This window comes from Populus alba, chromosome 3 (genome assembly GCF_005239225.2).
Source record: "Populus alba chromosome 3, ASM523922v2, whole genome shotgun sequence".
NCBI classification, from domain to species: Eukaryota; Viridiplantae; Streptophyta; class Magnoliopsida; order Malpighiales; family Salicaceae; genus Populus; species Populus alba.
This window is the reverse complement of record NC_133286.1, coordinates 21,658,466-21,675,135: the sequence shown is the minus strand read 5'-3', so window position 1 is coordinate 21,675,135 and position 16,670 is coordinate 21,658,466. Positions and strand designations below refer to the sequence as shown.

General features: G+C 31.7%; 1 protein-coding gene across 1 annotated transcript; it reads right to left on the bottom strand.

The window, feature by feature from the left end:
• Positions 1 to 1,730: 1,730 nt before the first annotated feature.
• Positions 1,731 to 4,448, bottom strand: LOC118054331 (zinc finger protein WIP2). The gene is made up of 2 exons (XM_035065867.2): positions 3,669 to 4,448; positions 1,731 to 2,416 (listed from the first exon to the last, which is right to left on the bottom strand). Exons 1-2 carry the CDS (start codon positions 4,233 to 4,235, stop codon positions 1,973 to 1,975), a joined length of 1,011 nt encoding a protein of 336 aa, XP_034921758.1. The 5' UTR covers positions 4,236 to 4,448; the 3' UTR covers positions 1,731 to 1,972.
• Between the last annotated feature and the right edge of the window lie 12,222 nt (positions 4,449 to 16,670).

The window sequence follows — 16,670 nt, the reverse complement described above, 5'->3', positions numbered from 1 at the left end:
TCAAAGAGCCCTTTGACTGCTCGCACACTATGTATCTTTCTCTCAAGTCACGACAATTGTTAACAAAGCTGCCAACAAGATCCATTTCCTTCTATTTATCATGCATCCAATCCATCCTTTGTAGCTTCATCAGTCTCTCTGGTATGATCTATCAGCAAAAAAAACTGTACTATGTTGTATATATCACACCCTCTTTCCTTTGCTAATCATTTGATTTGGGTTCTTACATGTTCTGTCTACCAGTGAGAACTCACCATCTACCACTAAACAATGGTGTTATACGGTTGATACTGCAGCAGTCACTGTTTTTAAAACGTTTTTTTCAATATATTAAAATAATATTTTATTATTTTTAAAATATCTTTCATATCATCTAAAAAAACAATTAAAAAAAAAAACACTTAGAGAAAACAAACTAGTAGGGTGGTCCAAGTATTTAGATGTTTTTACAGGTTTGAAAGGCCTTTCTCACTGCATTTGCCCCATGCACCTTGTACTTATTCCCCCCTTTTTTTCATCCCTCCCGGGTTTCCTATAACCTAAACCTTCAATGTCCATTTGTTAATTCATTGGAACACAAGACACTTACATAAGGAATTATCGAGGACAAGAAATTGACAACACCACATGGATGCAATAAATGGAGGAAATCATGTATTGTCTGTAAATATTATTAAAATTGGGACTCTTGAATGTACAAAGAAATAAATATAAAAGATAAAAATGTGTTGGGTTGGAGAAATAAAGACAAAAATATTAAATAAATTTTTATATAAGATAATTTTGAAGCATTAAATGTATATCTTTCAAATCAAGAAGTATGAGAAGACATGTCCGCTCGGTCATGATTGTTTTTATATTTTGTTTTTGTTATGATACAATAAACAAAAGCTAGCTACATGATCCAAAGGCATTATTCATATCCTTTTCTTTTCTGTTTTCATTGCGACTAATAAAGTTCTTGAAAGTTTTTATAGTGATATTGAATACATATATATTTTTTTTATTGAAGATGACTTTAATTTCTTCGGTTATAAAGCATTTTGTTAAATAAATTTAATTCAAACAAAATTAAATGATGATTTTTTAACTTCTACTTGATTTTTAATTATATGCTTGGTATTGCTGTCTGAATTGATTTTCAAAAGTATTTTCCCCATAAAAATAATTATAAGTGACCGACCAGGGCCCTATTGATATATATATATATATATATATATATATATATTAATTTGATATTTTTTTTTCTTATGAAACGAACATAAAAGACAAAAACTAAACATTTACTAATTATTCAGGAACGAACTAAACATGGCCAAGCATCATATGTTATATATGGGGTGTAACGTTTTTATTCATATCAAAATATGACTTTCACCATTGATTTTTTCAATTCCCTAATTAACATCTTGAATATTTGGCATGCACTATATATGTATCAAAAAAAGCTAAAAAATGCATGATGCATTATCATCTATGTTTTGAAATGGGGATCTAGAGCCATCCTCTAGCTAACACAAGCAAAAAATAAACTTGGTGATGCATATCATACACACACACACACACACATCAATGGAAGATACCAAGGAATGGCCTTTTTCCTTCTCTAATATAAAGTTCTACATAAATTATATTCAACCTAGTCCATGTACCTCTAGTGACATAGGCTTCATACGTTTAAAATTCTTGCACATGCACACACACACACACACACATAGAGAGAGATGAAGTTGCAGAAACTTAGTCTAACATTGATCAATGAGGAGTCTGCTAAACTAAGCAGCTACTAAAGTGAGATAGGGAGTAGCAGAAACACATAAAAAGAAAAAAGAAAAAAAAAAGCATGGGATTTAAAGTAACTCTGATGCTTAAATAGGCTTCTTGCTGATCTAAAGAGCAATGATTTTGAGTGAAAACACAAGAGGTATCAACTGAGAATTAACATGATCTTGTTTCCAACAGCTATTAGCCTTTAGTTTCGCTGAGTGGAATCATTGTCTTGCTCGATTTCAGAGGCTGGCTCGTCATCTTCTTCGAAGAAATCAATGCCATTTGCTGAATGGCCATGCCCAAATGACTTGATGTGATCTTTGAGGGACCTTTTGTGCTTGAAATCAGATCCACAAGTGCAATACCAAAGCTTGCCACAATTCTTCTCATGAGTTCTCCAATCACCTCTCACAGCAAATGCCTTGCCACATTTTCTGCACATGAAAGGCTTGATTCCATGCTTTCTCTTGTAATGAGTTTGAAGCGTTCTAAAATCCTTGAGCGGCTTTGCTCTTGGATGATCAATGTTGTTTCTGCACCCTGGTGCACAGCAATAACAAGGGAGCCTAAGCATTGCTGTTGGCTGTGTACCTCTTAGAGATTCTGGCCCTTTCCTATACTGAGATCCATGCCCCCACATATGCATCTACACATTCAAGGGATACTTACATATGAAAAAACAACAGCAAAAAAAAGCAAAAAAATTAAAACTTAGAATTTAAAAGAAATACTAAATCTCTAACACACTTGGCAGCTTGACCATTTGAAAGTACAGACAGATAAAAAGGAGAATCCAAATTTGAACAGACTAGGAAAGATGCTACAAGCTTTTGACATATTTGCACTGAGTCAAAGTAAAAGTTATATACTATTCACTAGTATTCATCAAAAGATCACTCCATAATTATCATTACAAAAATTTAATTAAGTGTTCTAACCTGATCATAGTTAGATTATCATAACCTAACATGGGCTTATCCTTAATTATATTTACCAGGGAACGTTTTTGCATGTATTATGCATGAAACTTTGTTCAAAGTCCAAAATCAATTTATTGCTTTAAAATTTTCCCACGCCAAGAACTAATGTTATTAGACTAGTTTTCAAAAAGGAAGAAAAGGGAATTCTTTGAGAGAAGGCAAGGCACTCCTTGACCCTAATCTTCTTGCCTAATTTAACTGAAGTTTCGTTTTGCGTGTTAGAAGCAATGAAAGAAGAAAGGGTGCTTGAGAATAAATAAAATCTCAATATATTAAAGAATTGAACCAAAACCATGTTTTAGGCTTTTCCTCTAGCTTAAGAAAGGGTGCAAGCAGTAGTTTGGTCATGAGGGGTGAGAGTTCAGGTTGAGAAAATTTTCCTCTAGCTTAGCTAGGGCATTGATGAAGTTTTTACACACCTGTCAATGTGTGAACACAAACTCCAAGGAACAAAAAGCATAATGCCTGAGTGGTTTCAATCACATAAAGAGAGCTACTGATCTTATTCGCAGTTGGACCAGGTTGATTTATTCTTATTTTTAAAATCCCAAAGCAACAAATCATGCAAAAATGGAGAAGGAAAGGGGGGAAGGAGAGAGGAGAGGCGTTGATGAATAATTAAAGACTAAGAAACATAAATTAAAGAGTATAAAAGAGGAAAGATGTGTGTTAAAGTAGAGAAAAAAGAAAAAGGAAAACCCTAATAAGGTCCCATTTACTCTTCTCTTCTCAAGAGTATAAATTATAATAAAAGTGAATTGTTGAATCAAGCAAGAAAAAGAAGTATGCTATCAAAGGATAAGAATTGGTTCTCTCTCTTTTCCTCCAAAATCAAAAGGAGAAACATAGAAAGGGATAGGAGAGGAAGGGAAAGGTAAGCTTTTTGAAATTATCACGGGTTCATTTGATGAAACATACCTGCATGTTGTTGTATCTGTTGAAGGTCTTGAAGCATAGTGGACATGAAAACTGAGTAGGACCAATCAGAATCTGAGAAGGTGTGGGGATCCAATACTGACCCTTGTTAAGAGTACTGCTTGTTTGATAACCAGAAGCAACAGTTACGTCTTCTTTGTCTGATGAGATCTCAGAGGAAGACAGCCTTGAGACCAGATCAGCAGAACAAGGACTAGGTAGCCCTAAATGTAGAGCTACAGTCACAGTTTCACCATCACATAGGCTTTCTTCTCTTTCCTTGTTCTTGTCTACTTCCATGGCACTGCATGAGGACTCCTGTTGATGTTCATGCCTCGTTGGACTTAAACTAAGAAGCGGAAGAGCTTCTCTGAGAGGAGGAGAGGGAGGTGATGAGGACTGGCAGAACTGAATGAAAGAGCTGTTGTGGATAGTATTATTATCTGAGTACGTATTGCATCCATAGGATGCATATAGTGATGGATTGGAAGAAGACGCCGATGCTGATAAATTGTGGTGGAGCTTGAAGTTATACCACCCATTGAAGTAATTGGAATAGGGATCAGCCATGATTGAAAAAGTGGGAGGAGAAAACAGTTACTTGGTAGATGGATAGGCTGTTAGAGAGAGAGAGAGAGAGAGAGCAAAACAAGGACTAAAGATGGCTAAAAGTTCTTATAAGGTGGAGCCTGAACAAGATCACCAAATTAAAAGAAGTGTAAGAGGGAAGGGTTCAAAGAGAAATGAACAAGATCAGAGTTGATAAAGCAAACCCAATATTTGAGTAAAAAAGGAGAGACAAGATATCACTTGTGAGGTGTGACTAAACAATAGAGAAATATGCTAAAGCAAAGAGAGAGACTGGCTGAGTGATCACTCAGTGTTTGTTTGGGATATAATTTGTTTTTTTATAAAGATAATATCTTTTTTATTTTAAATTAATTTTTTTAATGTTATGATGTTTTAATATAGAAAATAAAATTTTTAATCATTTACTATATTTTCAAACACTCTAAAAAAATATAAAATGGGATGAGAAAGTGGAGGAAAATAGAATAATAGTAATAGATAATCTTGGGAATTGAAAGAAGAACTACTCAGTGAATAGTGTGTGAAAAGATGGTGAGAACATATTAATGGCTTAACTAATTAAGTGCGTATTTGATAAAATGATACATGATGTTTTTATAAAAAATATTTTTAACTAAAAATAAATTAATATAATATTTTTTATTTTTAATATTAATTCATCAAAACTATAAAGAAACACATAAAAAATATACATTAATTTAATATTTTTTCAGGTGAATAACAGACAACTAAAACAAACACTAAGATCCTAATTATTAAAATAACATTTAATCATCAACCGATCAAGATCATTAAAAAAAATATTGAAGCAATTGGAGTGTAAAATAGATTAAAGACAAAGTTAGAGATTAGGGTTCGAGGCTTGTCTCTCTTCATCATCCCAATCCTAGCTAGAATTAATTATAAATGAATATTTGCTTGGTAGTACAGCCCCTTTTGTTTTATCTTCTTGCATTCCTGATTTTTTTTTCTCTCTTTCTTGGGAAACAAACAGTTTCAAACCAGCCCAGCACTTGCTTTGGTGGGCGCGCCAATGTCGGCTTGGCTCAGTACCAGCTGAGAACCTGTCCCAACCAACCTTACTGTTCAGTGTTCAAGCTCTTACATGCACTCCACAAGAAGTCTCTCTCTCTCTCTCTCTCTCTCTCTCTCTCTCTATATATATATATATATATATATATATATATATATGCTAGCTCACCAGCCCCTCCATTGACCTAGCGAAGAGGCTATGAGTATGAATCACATGTGTGTGTATATATATATATATATATGATACAGTATAGTACTAGCCAGTTGAAGAAAATATGAAGCGAGATCTCCCTTCTTTTTATATCTTTTTGAAGGAGAAATACTCATGATATTGCTTGAATGGGTGTTTTTCATGTTAAAAGTACTTTAGAAAAAAGAAAACAATATTATTTATCATGCACGTACTGTTCAAGAAAAATTCAAATGATTTGATCGTCTTTGATGTATGCATTGTGAAAGAACAAGAGATAGGAGCATGGGTTTTTGCTACCATCCTTTTCCTTGCAGGCATGTGGAAGTATATGGCAAATATACAGTCTTGTCTTAATTATTAATCGGATCACTAATGTTTCAGTATATTCCCAGTTGAGTCCCCAATCCATGAATCCCAATCCTCCTCTCCTCTAACATATAGCCCCAATCACCATCTATCAGAATAGTGATCCTCTTTGATTCGACCTCCATCTATTCGGGGGAAGTAAAAAGAAATTCTTTGAGGACTCAATTAAGATTTGGATCCTTTTCTGGGATTTAATTGAGATCAGGATTGTTGTAGCTGAGGCTCGGAGCTCATCTGGAGCCTCGTTTTTCAGGGGAAAAAGTGAGATCCATGTTTTGATAATTTGAGCTGCTTGCAGGAAATGTTAGGGCATGGCAACCAGGGAGACAAATTGGAGAATTGGCAATCTTTTATGACATACTGTACCAAAAGAGCATTTTACGTACCACCTAATTAGGCTTTAGGACTCAGCTTTATAAAGTCGATCACCTGCAATGGTAGAAAAATGTTGAATGAAGCTTCACAGAAAATAAACCTTCCATGTAGGCCCCGATTTGGACTGTAGAACAGTACTATCCTATACCCACATTTTCTTCTTAAAATAGCTGCAGCTAGAATGTCTAAGAAGCAGCTATCATTTGATTTTTTTTTTTTTTTTCTTTTTCCTTATTTAAACGATCAAAGATAATTTGGTTTTTCTCATTGATTCTTCACACTTGTTTTACAAAGGAAAGAGCTCATGTCAAAGAGACATTTCTTTTATCTTTTCTCTTCTTTTCTTTTCTTTTCTTTTTAGAAAAGTCTTAAATATCAGTTCGACAAATCAGATCATCATTTATTCATCGCATTTGATCAATTCAATTCAAGTGACTAAGTTGTAAACAAATCATGAGAATGTAAATGAGTTTGAGTTACAAAATATGAAATATAAAGATGATTTTTGATCGGAATATGAGTTGATTTGCTAAATTAACAGTGAAATCCTATCTAATTTAATTTAAATTTTAACCTGAAATAGATTCAAGATATCAGGAAGTCCTCCAAGATAACAGATAGTCATTGTTTTATATCAAACATAATCTATCTTCATAGTTCATAGTGTACGTGCGGGTCTGTGTGGAAACTTCCCCTAGTCAAATCCCAGCAGCCACAAAATGCCTCTCTTGATAATCTTGAGACCCTAAGAGGATCGGTGACTAGGGACAAAGCTAGCTATAGAGGAAAGTCACATCCTCATTGACCTTATCGTCTAAGCATATACTAGCTATATACAATGTATATATATTGGACAAACTCATAAGTTTCTCAAGCTCAAACTTCACTGCAACCATTTTGTTTGAATTCTAGGAAAACAGGAAAAAGTAAAAGAAAAAGTTTGGCTCCACTAGCTTTGCAAAAGTTACATATATTTTTCTGTGAGAAAGATCGAGAATTGTTTAGTGTTTATTTCGTACATGTCAAATTTTATAATGACCTAATTGATTGATTGATTCATTAATTGATTAATTATTCAAGTTTAAGTTGAGGTTTTTTTTTCCTGAAATATATATCTGAAAGAATACAAAGTGCTTGAAAGAGTAACATCAAGGTCAAACAAGATCAGAAGATTGGAATAAGGGAGCACTATGGGGTTGCTCATGTGGTGGCTAGGTTGGGTTGAGCTGGGGAAGAACTTAATTTTGTTGGTTGTTGTAAATCTAAAATGGATTTAATTAGGGGATGGATGAATTGAATGCTGGTGAAATGAGAGAATTAGGGTTTGGAAATTTCAAATCTTTGTGGACCTATCAAGCTATTATACCCACCAAATTAAAGAGAGAAAATTAAAAGAGAAGCAACATCTTGGTCCACAAATCCCAACCCTGATCTAATTCACCCAATTACCCTCTCCAGCAAACCATTTGCCCCCTGCATCAGCTGAAAACATTTATGCATTGTTATGTGATAAACTACGAAGAACTTGTCTAAGCATTTCCTTGATCTTCTTGCATCAAAGAATCTTGTCATATCCCACATTAATTACAACATTTCCTTGCTAACATGATTTTATTTTTAATTAGTTACAAAAAAAGGCTTCGTTTCAAAACTTATTTTAAAAAATAAGACATTAGTACCAGTTAAACTATAATTTATTTATTTATGTATTTGATAAAATTCAAGCTCAAAGATTATAAATATGTGTTTGATATTATGATAGATTTTATGATTTATATGCTAGACAATATTAATTGGAGAGGACAAATAATTGTCTTGGCCATGTGTTTGATGTGCTTTGAGTTGAACTGAATAATTTGTTTTATTTTGTGTTTGCTAGCCACTGAATGAGATTCGACCAACCCATGTTCTAGATCTTTTCAAGTTTAAGATAAAAAAAAAAAAAAAAAGAATGATTGATATGACCTAACCCAGTCAAAAATTCAAGTTAAGTTGCGACCTGGTTGACCCGTGATAAAACATGAGTAAGAAAATCCATTGACTTGTTTAATACTTTTTGGTCAAAACAAGGTTGTTTTGTTGTTTTTTTTTTTTTTTTAATTTGAGTCAACCCGGGTTGATCCTTGCAAGTTGTGACTCGGACTTTGCTCCTGGTCGACCTCCAAGTTGGGTTTTAAAATTATAAATAATTATTTTTATTCTTATGCTGTTTTGGGTCAACCCATTTTGACTATCTCAACCCATGGCCTCAACCTTGCCTTAAGTCAACCCCTTAGTTGAGTTTTCAAATTATGATAATAATTATTTTTATTCTTATGTTGACTCGGGTCAATGGTCAACCCGACCCATGAGTCGAGTTTGGACCTGGATCAACCCCTGTATAGGGTTTTAAAACTATAATAATAACTATTTTTATTCTCATGTTAACTTAGGTCAATGGTCAACTCGCTCATAACCCGAGCCTAGCCTTAGATCGACTTTAGGTCAAGTTTTAAAATTATGATAATAATTTTTTTATCATACATTGACCCGAGTCGATAGATTAGCCCGACATGTGACCCAAACTTAGCCTTGAGTTGATCCTCTGAGTTGAATTTTAAAACTATAATAATAATAATAGTCATTTATAATTATCGATATATGATATCATGTTTAAAATTTATAATTATCAATATTGATAATTAATTAATTTAGGTTATCATCTTAGATCAATGCAACACTATATATTTTTTTTTTAAAAAAACTGAAAGTTAATCATGTTCATATACAATTTAATCTTGGGGATGGGAGCAAAGCATGTATGGAAATTACCAAAATCTTGCATAGTTTGGATGAATGCATGGAGAATATTAGTAGGAGACATTAAGTGCACCAATTGTTGTAACATGTACATGTGGGTAAAATTGTGTGCCCTAAAGCTTAAACTAAACTATAATAACTTTTATAGCTGAATATTATAAGTGCAATATCTTATCTTAATGCTAAGAATATTATTAGAATATTGGAGATGTAACAAAGTAATTAATTAACAGAGAGTCTCTCCTCTCTGACCAGATTTTGGGCACCCATCCCTCGATGTTTTCCAAGACAACACGAGGGGATATTGTACGAGTTCCTTGAACATTCCTGTCTATGTCTTGTTATGGCATTTTCAAGCATCTGCCTCTGTCTCCACAACGCTACCAAAACTTGTCTACGTATAATGTCAATTACATTTTCTTCGGTTGTCATAATTTCAAGACATTGAATATATAATATATGACGGTGCTTTGCATGGATTTCTCCATTCCAAGAAATAAAAGCTCTAGTTCATTTGCATTAGGAGATTGTACAACGAGTTGTGTTATTAAATCGAGTTAGGGTTAATAAATTAATTCAGTAATTTATTGATATAAAATCCGGTATAGATAGAGTTTTAAATTGAATCAAGTCAACTCGATCGATTCATTAAATTTTAGTTTGATATTTTTATAAAAAAAAAATATATTTAATGCATGACGTGAAACTTAGCTTAGACTAAATTTAATAACTTTGATGAAAGAGAAAGAAAATAAGGGTAAATAGCTATATCAGTCCCTATATATTCCTAAATGTTTCATTTTGGTGCTTTTACAGTTTTAATTTTTCCAATTTCAACCTCAACTGTTTTTAAAAAGTTCCATTACAACCCTTTCCATTAATTAAACGACCATCGGCAATGACGAGATCATTTCTGGCATTCTTTCATTGGATTCTTTTTAGACTATGAAAGTTTTGTGGAAAATGGGAAAGATGAGTGTTGCTTTTGTCCCTGACAGCTATTTAACAATTATATAGAGACTAGCTAGTGAAATTTATGAAATATTATAAGAAATTTTTTGAAGAAAAAAATAATCTACAAGTATCAATAGATTGGAAGTGATCTTTCAAGATGCATGTTGGCTTGAAAATACATCGATTTGATGTTTTTTTTTTGGTTTTTTTTATGCTTTCAACCATGCATGCATGCATATATATATATATAGAAACATACTATCAGAATAATGTTATCAAGATCAGATCCAACCGGTCTCTTTAGTCGGAAAACTGATCTCTTTAGTCGGAAAATTGAGAACATCAAAATCGAAAGATATTTGGAAAGAAAAGATCATAATAGCTTACTCTTCGGCAAAGATCAGTGATGTGTTTTCAGGAGGAGCAATCATTGATTAATAGCTTACTATTCAGCCATAGCCATGACGTGAGCTTTTAATAGTTCCTGCTTCTTCCCTGTACAACCCAATGGATCCCTGCCATCTCTTTATCTTTATTAATGGGCTGGCTTCCTTTGTCTCCATGCATCTTCTTCAATGGCAACAAGTTAACTGGAAAAAGGACTCTGTTACCTTCACATGGAGGACATACCCTTTAGATGTACATCCATATTCTCTTTATTTAAACACATGCAATTGGCACAACTAATCCGGTGCGGACAATGATTATGGTATTTAATAGTTTGTAAAATTATTGAAAATTATATATAAAACACCAATAATGTAGTGCTTCTTAAAGGTTAGCCCAGCGACCGACTCAATCCAATGAGCTACTGATTTGGGATATAATCTAGGTAGATTATGTTTCTAAAAAACAGTAAATTCATCTAGATTAACTCATATAATCATGATTTTGAACCGGTACAAATTTAATGATTTTGAGCTAAAAACATTTTTACAAATTCGGACGTTCAAACCATTAGAACAATTCTTTTTTTTTTATTATTATTATTTTTTCTGTCAAATTGAAATGACAATTTAACTGAGCTATCTGGCTAGGCTTAGATTGCAAGAATGGCTACTTGGAACGTATGGTAAAGGGCCACATCACAAGTACTCAAATCATAAATTAGACAAGTACGATTTTTAACCTTAGTCTTTCTTTCTTGCTGGTGCATGTCATCTTCTTGGGTATGGTTTGTACAGTTTCGTGTGAAAAATCAAAACTACCCCATTCATTGGTTTTCTTCCTATTTTACAGAAAAACCTTTTTCTTGTTTCATTTTATTTTTACATGTATTAAAGGAAGTGTTGATTCATAGGGTGTTATTATTATAGCAATTATGTTTTACCATACATAGCGTGTAGGTTGTATCTCGTCTTTACATTATATATATATATATATATATATATATATATATATATATATAAAGAGAGAGAGAAGAATGACTAACTAATAAATTAAGTCTCCTATTATTCTCAACTTAATATGAGACTCTATATACATTAAAACTATTTCTTCTCTTTTTATGGGTTCAATCAACACAAATCGTTGTACTGCTATTACAAATCCGATTGTTAATTCGACTACTACCCCTTCTCAATCCAGGGCTTATGTGTTGGTGTCATCTTCCCTCTCATTTTTTGCATTGATTGGTAATTCTTTATTTTCTTTGATTGTTGTTGTTAGTGCCATTGATCATTGTCTTGTAATTATTGTACCTCTCTACAACACTTTGTAAGTCATCTCTTTGAAATTCACAAACACCTATTATCTTTATTGGAGAATGCATATGAAAGGCAAACCTTAATGCCTAATTCTGAGGATAAAATGAGAGATCAACAACTAAGTCCAACCTAGCTGGAGAATCATACATGGAGGCTACCAAGGCAACAATAGAACTAGGTGGTGCAGCAATGTCAAAACCTGAAAATTATCCCTGAATGGGTAGAACTTGTACTTGGAGAATGGACTAGATAAAGAGGTAAGTGGGGACATATGTGCAGGACTAGTAGGAGAGGTGAGGTGCAGGTGATGTAGGCAGCACATGTATGGGTCGAGTTGCAGGCATAGGAGATGTAAATGAGAAGAAGTAAGTTAGCTATGCTGGTAGTGACACTATGATGGGGAGAGGGTGGGGAAAATATAGACATTTGTTTAGACTTATCAAACGGATACACATGTTCATGAAATAGAACATGACAAAAGATGTAAATACATTTAGATGACATGTTTAGCAAATGATAATCTAAATGAGAGGAGCTATAGTCTAAAAAGACAAATAGAGAGAAACAAAAATCTAATTTATGAGAATTATATGGAAGAAAAAAGAAAAAGCATAGACACCTAAATGTACTTAAAAAGTCATAATTAGAGTACAATTAAAAAGACACTTAAAGAGGGATTTATTTTGTAACAGAAAAGTAAATATACAATTGTGAGATACACAAAAGTCTAAGGCACATAATTCAAAAAATGCAAGGGTGTGTTACACTGACCTCAAAGAGTAAGACCAGTTTCGACAATATGTCAATAACAACGTTTAACAATGTCATTTTATCCATATGTATAAGAACAAAATTAAGCGATGGTGAATATCAATAGTCTGAAAGAAAGTGTTTAATCTATGGTATTGACAACCCCAATCGGTCTAGATAGCTTTTATTTTACATGAACATTGGCATTCAAAAAAAACTTAAAAACGATGAAAAATAGAAAATACATCAAATTTCACAATAAAAGGATAGAACCATATATAATTAGTATAAGCATCCAAAAAAATGACAAAATAGTAAAAACATCAGAGGAAAATATAAGAGTGGGACCCCGAACATCACTAAGAAATAAATCAAGAGGAACATAAGTGTTGTGACTCGTAAGTCCTAGTGACAGACACAACAACTTTTCTAATGGACATGTTTTACATTGAAAATTGGAAGGTCTTGAATTATAAGCATGTTTGTTATTTGACACTAATAAATTTAAAATACAAGAATTAGAATGACCCAAATCAACGATGTCAGATGTTAGTAGAGACACAAACATAAGTAGACCAATAAACCTAAGAAATTGACGTGGCTGAAGACTTGAAAATAACATAAAAGCTATCTTTATTATGACCAGATTGAAGCATTATCTTAGTGATAAGATGCTTAACATAAAAAACAAAAGAGTAAAATTTAAAAAACACATGATTGTCAAGATAAAATTTTTGAACAAAATAATAACGGTTTGGTAATATGAAGTATATGAAGAACATTAGATAAAGTAAAAGTTATGTTGGGTGTACATAACATTATATGACCAATATGGGATATGAAGAGATCCTTATCATCGCTAACATGTAAATAATCATTATCAAGATATAGTTTTGAACTGATTAAATTTATAATATTAGAAGTGATATGTTGATTCGCAAGAATGTCTGAGTAAAACTAATTGTAGAGAAAATGCATAAAAGAAATAAAAAAATTCTTCCAGTTAAAAATCTCTTAACCCTAACCTATCTGAAATTAACCTCTAATTTGAATCACACTGAGGTTAAATTTAATTCATTCCTCTTAATAATTCTCCCTCTCCTCTGTTTGCACCAAACAACCTTAATAGTTAATCTTATAATATAATATTTATTCCCTTAGCAATTCATGTTTTTTTTCTCTTTATATGAATATATATCCTCTTTTGATACGCATATGATGTTATTAAAAAAAAGCCCCTAAAATCAACTACCAAAATTAAATCAATTGTCCTTAATTACTAAATAAATAAAACAATTAATATTGTACATGCCCCACTTAACTACTCTTGCTTTCCTCTTCAATTATTATTCCTTGGTGCAATAGCTAGCATTTATTTCTTCATGAAGCACTATTTCAGTGCTGCCTACATTAAATACACACCGTTTTTTCTGCTTTAACTAGTTGAGGTGCTATGCATAATTTTTTTATATATATAGGAAATGGTACGTCGAGAATTAAATTGAAGTTGGATATATATGGACGTGGTAGGGAACCAAATTTTGTAATTTTAAATGGAATTATAAGTGAAAAAATAAAAAATAAAAGATAATTTCTATGCTTTATATATTTTCTTTGTGGGGAATGTGAGAGACAACGACAAATCAAGTTGATTTCAGTCTATGGCACCGTCCTCCTCATCCTCATTATTATTTACTATGCATGTGTAAAAGAGGGTTGTGTGGTGGAAAACTTTATTAGGCAAAATTTCATAGCAACCAGATGGGTGATGCCTTTCATCCTCTAATATTCCTCCTAATTAGTAAATATAAATAAAGGTAGCATGTATTTTCAGATTAATTTATAAATTTATCGAAACTAATTTTTTTTTTTTTTATCTGAATGATGATCAACAACGTATTCATATATTGGTTTGGTATATTTGTATACATTTAATTAAAAAAATTATTATATCATTTAATTTATAGTTTGGTACCTTAAAACAAATAAATAACGGTAAGATGTGTTCTTATATCAATTATTATTTACAGTTTTTTTTTTTTTAATCTAAATGATCTTAGTAATGTATTTATATATTGGTTTGATGTATTCATAAAAATCTATTTTTTTATATTAAAAAAAAGCTTGGGCAAAGAAATTGAATTTTCTGTGCCTGAAAACAAGGTCCAAAATCATGGTGCCTTGAAATCACAGTAAACCTATTTATTTATTTTAACATTTCAAAAATATTTTTTAAAAAAAATAAAATTTTTTTTTATCTTTGTTTTAAATTATTTTTTGATATTTTTAAATAATTTACGGATATCAAAAATAAATTTTAAAAAACAAAAAAATATTTTAATATATTTTTAAATAAAAAATATATTTTTTAAAATCATAATACAAAACAATCTTTAAATAATGAAGGGTCAAATATCTCTTCCACGGGGGGGCATTTTACCCAACGAGGTCTTGATTGCTTGAGGAGAAAAGCCTCCTGGAGAGTCGAAGGCCAATAGAAAGATGACTCTGACAGAGCTAGAAGAGAGTGAAGTTTCTCCCTTCTATTGGAGACCTGACGGGTTTAAGAAGACGACAATGGCAGGGTCTCGAGCCTCAAGACTGCACAGTGAGTGACCCTCAGATGGCTTGGCAATTGAGAAAATTGTGAGCACTAACACTACAAACTTATTTTTGGATTGTAGACATTGAAACTCGAACCGTACTCTTCTATAGTTATCAGATACGCAATCACGAAAAAATTTATACTGCCTTGGTCTCATATTATATGTTTTTTTTTTTTTTTTTTTTAGTAATTTCAAGTTGCATTCTAAATATCCAACTATAATTTTCACCCATTTTCACTTCTTTTCTTAGTAACTCTTTAACAAGCATTTAACGATATAAATATTGTATTTAATTATAAAATTAACTGGGTTGAGTTTTAAAAGAAATCAATGTGGAGTTGACCCTGTTTTGATATGGTTATCCGACAAGTCAATTTCATGACATAATCAAAATCTAATTTAATTTTTTTAAAAAATTAAAATAATATAATTTTTATTGACCTTAGTTAACCCGTGTAAGTTTTGGAATTTGTTTCTTTTATGTAAAATATTGTTCAATGTTTGACTTAAGAAATAATTTTTTGTAAATATTTTTTTAAGATAGTGGTGAAATGACGATAATAAAGGAGGTGATGACAATGATAGTAATAATGACATGTCAATTGTGGTGGAGAAAATAAAAGTAACGTTGTTCATGGTGGTGGCAGTGATGGTCATGACAATGATAATATAGATACTGGTAGAAAAATAAGTGATGTTAAGATGATTGTGGTGATAATAATGGATGAAATGATGATGCTAGTGATAGAGGTGTTAGGAGAGAAGGAGAGTGGTGACATAGTGATAAAGGTGAAGGAGATTGTTTTGAGAAAGTCATGATAGTGAAATGAAAATGATAATTGAAATAGTTAAATGATATTATAAATAAATTATTATTTATAAAATATTTTATAAAATTTCATAAGTCAAAAATATTTTTTAGTAAATAAATTAAATTTGAAGATTAACTGGTAAATATTTTATATTAAACAATTTTTCTGTCAAATATTATATAAGAAACAAACAAAATCATTTTTAAAAAAAATATTTTGAGAAACAAATATAAAAAAAAAATCTAAAAAAATATTTTACTATTAAATATTTCATACGAAACAAACAAAATTTAGATTAAGTTATAAATCAGGCACGGTATAATAATTTTAATGTGCCCCATGTTAGCCTGATCAAGCCTTCATGAGTCAGGTCAGCAGGTATAATAACTTTGATAAATATAGTTAGGAATGAAGGTAAATGATATTTTTAAAACAAAAATCATTAATGAATTTTGTTATTCCTAAAAATTTATGCAAGCTTAATTAGAGGAGATCTATCATGGAAAGTTTACCTGGCACATCACGTTCATATATTAATTAAGTCTTAATCCTAAATTTATTGTTCAGGAAAACATGATGAGAAATTTTATATTATTTAAAGAATAACTACCAAGAGACAGACACAAGGAATATGTGTGTGTGTGAGTGAGAGTTTTTTTTTTTTTTTTGTCTATCTTTTTTTTTTTCATTTCAAGGAATTGCTTAGCTTTCTTCAATTACAGAAAAAGTTTCCCTTGCGCTTTGGTGACTGTTATCTATCCATTGAAAGGGGACAGAACCACATGCTTAGACCATAGACTTCAAGCAAAAGAAGATGAACA

Coding starts and splice junctions, on each gene's coding strand:
- LOC118054331 (XM_035065867.2), bottom strand. CDS start 4,235: ATGGCTGATCCCTATTCCAATTACTTCAATGGGTGGTATAACTTCAAG. Junction 2,417..3,668: donor ACAGATACAACAACATGCAG/GTATGTTTCATC, acceptor TTGAATGTGTAG/ATGCATATGTGGGGGCATGG.